The 9,342-nt window shown below is 51.0% G+C and overlaps 1 protein-coding gene across 1 annotated transcript in view; it reads right to left on the reverse strand.

Moving 5' to 3' along the window:
• Positions 1-9,342, reverse strand: part of ADAMTS14 (ADAM metallopeptidase with thrombospondin type 1 motif, 14) — a gene marked incomplete at both ends in the record, with an annotated part of 25,278 nt that overhangs the window by 3,862 nt on the left and 12,074 nt on the right. Inside the window, 8 exons of the mRNA XM_009875239.1 lie at positions 406-610; positions 713-861; positions 1,523-1,636; positions 1,779-1,911; positions 2,537-2,680; positions 2,832-2,937; positions 6,933-7,089; positions 8,245-8,328. Of these exons, the coding sequence (XP_009873541.1) occupies positions 406-610; positions 713-861; positions 1,523-1,636; positions 1,779-1,911; positions 2,537-2,680; positions 2,832-2,937; positions 6,933-7,089; positions 8,245-8,328 (1,092 nt within the window). The remainder of the gene's footprint in view (positions 1-405; positions 611-712; positions 862-1,522; positions 1,637-1,778; positions 1,912-2,536; positions 2,681-2,831; positions 2,938-6,932; positions 7,090-8,244; positions 8,329-9,342) is intronic.

A 9,342-nucleotide genomic window follows, 5' to 3' on the forward strand; every position in this document is an offset into this window, starting at 1 on the left:
CATAAAGGGGGCGGGGCGGGGAGAAAAGAGGTTGTGGAAATATGTTAGGGCGACTGAAAATACAAACCTATCTCGGCTACATGATGCCGCAATGCAGGATGCTTGGTTGTCTGAACAAGGAACATCTAGCCAGGGCAGGTTTAGAGGTTTAGAGGGTCAGCATGGGCTGATCCTAGAATCATGGAATGGTCTGGGTTGGAAGGGACCTTTAAAGGTCACCTAGTCCTACCCCCCTGCAGTGAGCAGGGATACCTTTACCTGGGTCAGGTTGCTCAGAGAACGCTTCCAGAGATGAGGCATCCACAGATCCTCCAGCCAGCCCATCCCAGTTGCTCACCATTCTCATAGCAAAGACCTTCTTTCTCATGTCTTATCTAAATCGACCCTGCTCTAGTCTGGCTACCGCTCCTTCCCTCGGACGTGCTGCCACTCACCGTCATGATGCTCATAGGGAAGCCAGGAGTGCTTTCCGTTCTGGTGGGTGTAGTAGGAGTTGCGCTTGGAGCACTGCTGGGCACGGAAATCCTGGTAGGGCCCCGGGCACTCCTCGGCATTGCATACTTGGTACTCGTAGGTGGCTCCAGGGCAGTGACGCCCGCCGTATGCTGGGCTGGAAAACCAAAAGTGGGTGGGTTAAAAGAGCGCCAAGGAGATGTGAGATGTCATTCCACAGCTCACAGAGGAGCAGACGTCACCCCCGGTCAAAACTTACGGCGGGTTGTCACAGCTCCGGCTGCGCGAGCGCACACCTCCCCCACAGGTCCTGGAGCAGGAGCCGAATTTGGACCAGGAGCTCCAGCTGCCATCCTGGCCGTAAGGCTGCTCCGATGTCTTCCAGATGCAGTGACCCTTGAAGCACCACTGGAAGAGAGGAGAAAAAGGGGCAAGCTCCACAGCTGACCAGCCTGTGGGACTTCCCAAGTCCAGATGCTGCAGTCCCCTGGAGCCCGCATGATGTGCAGCACATCTGTACCACGTTTCCAAAAGCCTTTGTTTGGGAAGATACTGGGCAAACAGTCATTCAAGAGAATGAAGAGGCTGCGCTTTCAGCGAGGCTACTGGGATTTATGCAGAACCTCACGAAAAAGCCATTGGATGCTTCACGCCCAGGCATCCCCCAGCAAAGAACCACCCAAAACCTCCACGGTTCTGCTTGCTGCAGGAGGGTTGGACCAGATGACCTTTAAAGGTCCCTTATATCCCAAAAAAACATTCTATGGGCCAGCAGCTTTTCCAATGTATCCATGCCTTCATACTGCGAAAGAGAGCCTAAAGTAAAAGCCTGATGACATCACGAGGTGGGATGTGCAGTGATGTCATCACTCTTTCGCCAGGTGCCAAAACGAGTCCTACTTGTCTGCAGAAAAGCAGCTGAGAACGTAAAAGCCAAGTCCTCACCTGAGCACAAACTGGAGAAAATAAGGTCTAATGCCAGCTAAAAACCAGGTACCCAAGCAACTGCTGCCATCAACAGTGTCCCTGTCCCCCTCCCAAGGAGGGGGCAGGCAGGACCAGCCCCTACCTTGCCTGGAGAACACTCGGTCCCATCCAAGGGTGGTCCCTTCTTGGTCTTGCAGAAGTAGGGGTTGTCTGGGTGGCTGCACCACAGCTGCTTGCAGGGGTCAAAGGTGCGGAACTGGCAGAGGAGGCACAGAAGGAGCTCCGCTGAGACAGCAGTGAGGAGGTCCTACCCCTCCTCCTCACCCCTGCAGCGCCCAGTTGGGAATCCCGGGGGCAAGGGGTGGGGAGCAATGAGGCCGTGCAGACCCATAACTCACCGCTGTGCACGTTTTGTAGCCCACGCCGAAGTCAAAGCGGCACTGCTCGTCCATGGAGTAGTTGATGCCCGGCAGCTCAGGTAAGGTGGGCCACTGGTGCTCGAAGGGGTCATCCAAGAGACAGTCGTAGGAGCTGGAGGGATGCCAGGCAGGGGAAAAGTAGAGTCAGGCATGGAGGACTTCCCTCCCTCGCCCCATCCTTTGGCTCCAGCCCTCTCTCCAAATTTGGGTATCGAGAAATTGGAGTTATCTTGACACTGGCCCCCAAAGCCAAGGACCCTTCTGCTGCCTGCAGCACCCTTCGTGCTAGTGGGTGCCTCCACCACTGCCACCCGCCTTCCTATTACTATTCTTGGCCTCAAGGCACAGAAAGCTCCTGCCCTGTTTCTACACAGATCATTTGGTAGCCTAAAGTGGAAAGCACCTGGGCTGCCCAAAGCAAATGGCAAAAATATTTGAGAACTGGATCTGGACTCTAACAGAGCAGAGCTTCCGCAAACCATCTCTCTGTTGCCATCTCCAGTTTTCATCAGGCTCCAGCCCAAAACCCACTGAGACTTGTGCAAGGAACCAAAGCTGTTAGGAGAAAAAAAAGGGAAAATAACCTCCCGAAGGACCCATTTTTGCTATTCTGGCCAAAACTAGCAATCCAAACGGGGACTTGGCGACTGCTTGCTTCATGCTGGTGGGGACAGACTGCGGGCAGTCGCGCCCGTCTGGAGGGACACCCAATCCCTTCTCGGTTCTGACTGACTTACTGGATGTAGCGGCTGAGCTCCTGCTTGCTGCAGCGGGACCAGTGGTAGCGGTGGAAGGCAGCCTGGACCAGCGGTGCCATGATGCTGCCCATGCTGGTCTCATCGGCGCAGCGGTTGCCTTGGCCATCGTGCTCCATCCCCAACCTGGTGGGAAAAGCCGGTGTAAAGTCAAGTTCCCAGTGGGTTTTACGCCAGCCTGGCAGAAAGTCCCTTTTAAGCGAAGGAAGGGGCAACGCCGCCACCACGCTGCTTGTCCCCCGAAAGGGGACAGCCAGCTCTGCCCGTCGTGACTTACACGTGGCCAGTCTCATGGGCGACAACAAACGCCGAGGAGAAGCCGTCTTCATGGTTGAGGGTGCAGCTGCGGAGCGGGTGGCACATCCCCGTCACTGGCGCGTAGCCTGGAGCGAGAAAGGAGGAGAGAGGAAGAAAGGGGAGAGAAAACCTTTGGTGGGGTGGTGTTGCTGTAAATGGAAAATTAAAAAAATGTGTAAATTTTTAAAAATAAAATAAAAAACCAGGACAGCCTGGCTTTGCTGCAACAAGAAGGGCTTGCTTTCTTGCTGAGGCACCCGGAGTGGCAAGAGGGCAGCAAAGGGACCTGTGGGTGCTTTAATGGTGACCACTACCTCCCAGCCCAGCAACGGCATCCCCCGCCTTCTTCTTCATTGGAAAAAAGAGTAATAACAACAAAGGAAGACAGAGAATGAAAAGCTGCAGGGCGTCCCCTGGAGCCTTGCTGAAAATACAGACTCACTCCCTGCCATGCACCCCTGCATGTGCAACCCCCCACCAGTCCCCAGGCAGGGGGGCAACCCCCCCGCCAGACCGAGCTGGGGAGAACCATGCACCTCCCCAGCACCTCCCAGCCTCGATCAAGTCAGTGCAGTGGGACAGCTGTGGGCAGGGAAACCTTTCAACCCCCCTCCCCACCCATCCAGCGATGCACCATCTCTGTTCTTATTTTATTTTTCCACCTTCATGTCATTCCTGCCCGATTCAACTAATTCCTTGGCACCTCCTAGAATTTGCTTTGCAAATTGGGGGTTTTTTTCAAATTTTTTTTTTTTAAATTGAAGACTGACCCTTTTTTGGCATCCAGGGGAAGGAGATGAGTTATTTACGGCTCCAAGAGGGAAAAGCAGGGCAGGATCATGCTGAGTGCCTCTACCCTGGGGATAGGGATGCCAGAGGAGGGATGCTCAGAGAGGTACCAACCAAGGACAAGAGATGAAAGCAAAAAACAAAGGTATGGGGCAAGCATTTCCCTTGATACTTCCATTGATCAGAGATTTTGCTCATGCTGGAACGACTAAAGGAAACTTCTCTCATCATAATAATTTAATTTTTCAAGCCTGGACATGAACCTTTGAAGGTTCAGTCACGCTCACGCAGTGTTTTGTGGGAAGCGACGGATGCATTTCTGCCTGTGCTCCAAGTGAAAGAGGTTGGGCGAAGCCAAGTTGCTGGGCAAAGTAAATAAATATCTGATTTTCAACACACGCAGAGCGACTTTGCTTCTGCCTGCAAAGCACCACAGTTCCTCAGAGAAACCCCTGCAGTGACAAGGATCTTCTCAAAGCAGCTTCAATTTAACATGCTCTGCATTTTATTTACTAGGGGAAGTGCTTGTTCTTCATCTTCCCCACATCCGAGCGGGCACCAAGACATTCTGCAATGAACTCCAAGATTATTCAAACTAAAACACCTGAAGAAAAGAGAGCAGAGGGATGATGTGCTCAATGGGCACTGCAGTCAGAAGGAAAGCAAAACGTAACAGGTCTAATTAAGAGCTTGAGAAAGAGACCAGATAATTGGGTTTGACCATGCAATAACGAGTCGAATCCTGGATAACCCATTTTAAAAGACTGGAATTGTTTTTCCTCCCACGAAACTTCCCACATGAAAAAGAATGAAGATGCAAAGGGTTTTCCATTAAAAATGTATTTTGTCTAGGATGAAAACAGGGCAAACGTCCCCCAAAGAAGCTCTGGGTGTCTAGTCAGACATCCACAGGTGTTACCAGGAGGTGGGACCACGGAACAGGAACAGCTAGGTGCTCAGGAAGGCAGCCACTGGTCTCTCACAGCGAAGACCCCAATGAGAACTGGAAGAAGGGTTCTGCATGGGAGAACAATGGCAAGAAGTAACTACCTGGAAAATATTTAATTGATACAGACTAGATTAGCCTGCAAATGCTTACCAGGAGGAGCGGCGTGTCCTCACCCCACTGGCAAGACACCAGCCAGTCTCTTGCTTCCTGCAAATTGACTTTATTCTTCTGCACAGACATGTCCTCCCTGCTTTCGGCCTCTCTGGCCTTTCACACAGACCAACCGTGGGTGATTACTGGGCAACTAATTAAGTCTGGGCAAAAACGTCCTTCAGCCAGAAAGCTTGTCGCTGCAGAGGAACACGTCACCCTCTCCTCATTTAGATGGGGCTTCTGCAGCAGCAATTAATAACTTCCTGGTTTACTGGCCAAGGTGAGGTGACGCCACAGGGCAGGAGGTACGAGCCACGTCTGGTGGGGACGTGGTGATGGTTAAGAGGACTATAAGTGTTTAATTATTTATAATTAACACCTCTGTTGCTAACTGGGCACACAACTGTAAGGAGCAATGAGGCACCAAGCTAAACAAGGGCTTGACATTTAGGCTTTGTTCCCAGGTTCCCATGACATTGAGGACTTCAAACAATCACACACTTCATCCTCAAAGGCTTCCTTTCTCCTGGCTCGTTGATTTAGGCCATAGAGTCTTCAGGGCAGGACCAGCTCTGCCTTCGGCAGATGTTTCCCAACCTCACGTGGCAGTGTTCGGTTGATGGTTGGACTAGATGATCTCGGAGGTCTTTTCCAACCTTAATTATTCTGTGTTTCTACATACCCTACAGCAGTGGCTGAAGAAGCCAGGAGGCATTTGCCATCATCTCAGGAAGCCGCTTAGATGCTACCAGTGAACATATGCCATAAGCAAACATCGGAGGTGCCACAGTCTGGTCCTTCACTCCATGTCACCCTGAGCTAAAGAGGGGTGACAGAGATCTAAACCAACCTTGTTTTGAGGAAAGGAGGCAAGAATAAGTGAAGTGTTCCTAGGCCAGCAGCCCAATGAGAGGGCAGTTCCCGGTAGGTGAGGAGCACCTGCAGCTTTTGCCATGCAACACAGCCAGACAAGGACACGGCAGCCACGGAGACTTCTGAGGAAAGCAAACATCCATCCCAGAAACATGCAAAGAGCAGGGAGCCAGATGTACAGGGCAAAGGGGCAGGAGCTGGAGTGGGGCGACTCCATCGACCTCACAACTCCCCACCAAGTGGAGGTCCAGCAAGTCTCCTCCTTCCGCCAACATGCCAAAAAAGTCCTCTCGCCAAAACCTTTGGACACAGTCACTTTGCCAGGAAGGGTCTAGAAAAACTAAACAAAAGCTGGTATTTCTGGTTTGTCCGGGATTCCAGATGAGGAAGGTCAATGGTTTGGCAGGGAATGCTGTCAGCGCAACCCAAGCTCTGCTCATTGACGGCCCACGGCATGGTCAAGTTGGCTATCTCCTGCTCTTCATCCTCTGCTGCGGGGAGACCCTTTTCGGGGGAGCCATCGATGTGAGGACAGGACTCCTTCACTTCTCCTTCCTCTCAGACGGGCTCAGGCTACAAATCAGTGTGATGTTACCAGGATGTTCATGGCAGCAAATGGAGCCTCCTGATGGGAATTCCAGACCTTGCCACCCGCATGGGAAGGAGGAGATGGCAGCTGGAAGGCAGCGGGCTCAGAAGGACTGGGAGAAGTCACCTCTTGTGATGACACCGAAGCATCTGCTTTTCTAATCAGGCTGTGAAACACCAGAAGTTTCTCCTGCAATGCTTTTTGGGGTTTTTTAATATTTTTTTTTGCCTAGGTCTCTAACTTCTCAGACTATGTCAGCACAGACTCTGCACCAAGAAGGTGAGAGCACTATTGCCATTGCTCCTTCAGCCTGCAGCAAGGCCAAGATTTACTCAACACTCCCACATTCCAAGTCCTAAGCAATACCGATCCCCATAAAACCAGATTTTAAAGGTCCTCTGGAGGACAGAAAGGATTGGCTAGCCCCATGAAGCTCCCTGCAGTATTCCGTCTTTTTAAGGTAATTTTAAAACTTTTTAAGGCACTTTGGGACAAGCAAAGGACTGGTGCATGAAATCTAAGTAAGGGCAGAATGAATAAAGATGTGGGTTTTTTGTGTGTTCACATCGATGCTCTGGATTAACTTCTTCTACTCCAGAAAAAAATACCAATTTTTATAACCTTTTCCTGGACCTTGGTGGCCAAGAAACTGACTGTGGATCCAAGAAATCCCCTCACTGGCTTTCCCCCAGCAAACTGCACATACCTGATCAAGATAAATACAGTACCTTGCATACCTGCAGGACCAAAATCTTGCCTGGTGAGGAACACAGCGTGATCGTGGTACTCAGCGTGATCTGGGTCGGAGCGTTGCTGCGAGTGAGCCCAGCGGCAGACCTGCTCCAAGCTCCGCGACGGGTTCCCACGTTCTATCAGACTGACTGACTGGGTAAAGAATTTGGAGAAGGAAAAAAAAAAAAGAAGATGGGTAAGTTAGTGGAGGAGAAGGAACCTCCCAAGAGTTTTAGGGCTGGAAAGACTCCTAAGCGGTGCTTCTCCATCATTAGGAGCAACCATACTCCATTTGGTGTCTGCAAAGCATCTTGTGTCTGTTTTTATTTAAAAACAGGTTCTATCCTACAAAGCACAAGGTAGGAGCCAAGAAGGTGCAGGAGGACTTGCTCAGGAAGCGTCAGACTGAGATCTTGGCTGGATTCAAACATCTGCTCATCCCTGGGTCTCTCATTCTGCCCTTAGTACTTTGGTTTCTGTAACAAACAGGGTTTTTTCCCAAGACCTAATGGTTTTTATCTGTGGACCACACACAGAGACATCACCATGCTGAATCACTCATACCCTCGCTAGAACATTTAATGCAGGATAAGGGCTTATGGCCAAAAATACAACAAATCACATCATTTTCATGAAAATCTTCCAGCTGCTGCACTCAAACAAGCCTTGAGAACTAAACACCACCTGAGAAACCTCATGAAACCTTCTTGCACTTTTTGCGACTGTGCCCAAGCCACCCGAGAGCGAAGCCTCCCAGGGCTGGCACGTAGGAGATCCAGCTTTTGGCTTCTCCTTGCTAACAGAGCTCCTATCAACTTGGGAAGTTGCCTTCGTCCCATCACCTGCTGCCACCCTCGAGCTCCTGAAGAAGCCTCCCGTGGTTTTTCCCACACCCCAGAGTAAGAAGATAAAGGCTGGTTGCAGGGACCTCTCTTTGCCCTGGGCCTGGATGGACAGCTATGGGGCTCTCCAGACATTCATGCCCCTGAAACCAGCCAGAGGAGGGTTTAAATTCATCCCTGCTCAGCACACTCAGCACTTCGGCTTCGATGGCTGACCCAAACGGCCACATTTTTCCAAGCCAGGGCTTACCCAAGTGCTAAATATTACGGTGATGAGATATTCAGCCACGGTATTGCTGCATGTTTGCTGGCCCTGAGAGAAGCAGGAGCTCCCTGTTCTATCTCCATTGCATTTCGACAGCCTCCCTTCCCTCACCAGGCACGGCTCAAGCTGGGAAAGCTGCCGAAAAGCAGAGGCCAGCCCAGATGGCATCTCTTCCATGCCACGTCCGAGCACGGTATTTACCTGGCGGTATCCCACCATGATCATCCTGACCAGCACGATGTTGATGTGAACGCCCAAGGACTCATCGTGATAAATTTCATCCACCTGAAATTGGGAGAGAAATAAAACACCGGAGAAGTTAGGACCATCCCAGCTCTCCTGCCCTCCACGCTCCCACGTTCAGCATCCCAGCCCGCTCTCCAAGACCACAAGAGACTGGCTGCAAAGATCTCAGCACCCTCCTCCCACCCCCAGCTTTTTGGGGGCTTTTTGGTTTGTTTTTTTATTTTCCCCTGTTTAAAGACCATAAAGTCACAAAGCCAAGTTGGAATAAGCCAAATTTCCCCAGGATGGGTGGCTCAGATGACATCACCCATCCCACCAAGAGAGCGGAGGAGGGTGGCATTTCCCGCGGGGGCTGCCTCCACCGCCGAGCACCTCGCAAAAAGCTGCTGCCCCCCTCGGAGTACCAATTCCTCAGGTGGAAGGAAACGCTTCAGGCTCCAGAATCCTTGCGGTCGGGGTAAAGAAAAAAATAAATCAGCTTTTAGGGGAGAGGCAAGCGATGGTATCAAGGCAAGGGCATTACTCAGTCACGCTCCTGACTCAAATTTGACCTTCAGAACCCCCGGGAGAAGACGGCACAATGAAAAGAGCAGGGAGGGTTTGTCAGTCAGTCGGATATCTATTGACGTCAGCTATTAAAAACGACTTTGCGAAGGAAATAACGAGCTATAACCTTTTCCTTCTGCGTTTCTAGGATGAATAAACATATTCTACTCCTAAGAGCTACCAAGGGAAGAAGATATCCAGATGAGGGAGGTCGCAGTGAGTTGACAACCCCTGACAGCTGGGAACACTGGGAACGGCAGCTATAAACACAGGAGATGCTGCACCAGCCTCCATCTACCTGCAAAGCACAAATAAAAACGCAGCCCAGGAAAGAAAAAAAAAAAACACCCACACTAATTTTTTTACAGAATAGGACTTTCTCACTCCCCAAAAGCCTCCAGAGCGAGGCTGCCGCAAATGGGGGTTCGCTGCATGAGCCACGGGATACAAATTAAAACCCTTTTTAACACGGGCTAGAAATAATGTTTAAATCAAACTACACTCTTT

The sequence above is a fragment of the Apaloderma vittatum genome, unplaced genomic scaffold (genome assembly GCF_000703405.1).
Source record: "Apaloderma vittatum isolate BGI_N311 unplaced genomic scaffold, ASM70340v1 scaffold23068, whole genome shotgun sequence".
Lineage (NCBI taxonomy): Eukaryota > Metazoa > Chordata > Aves > Trogoniformes > Trogonidae > Apaloderma > Apaloderma vittatum.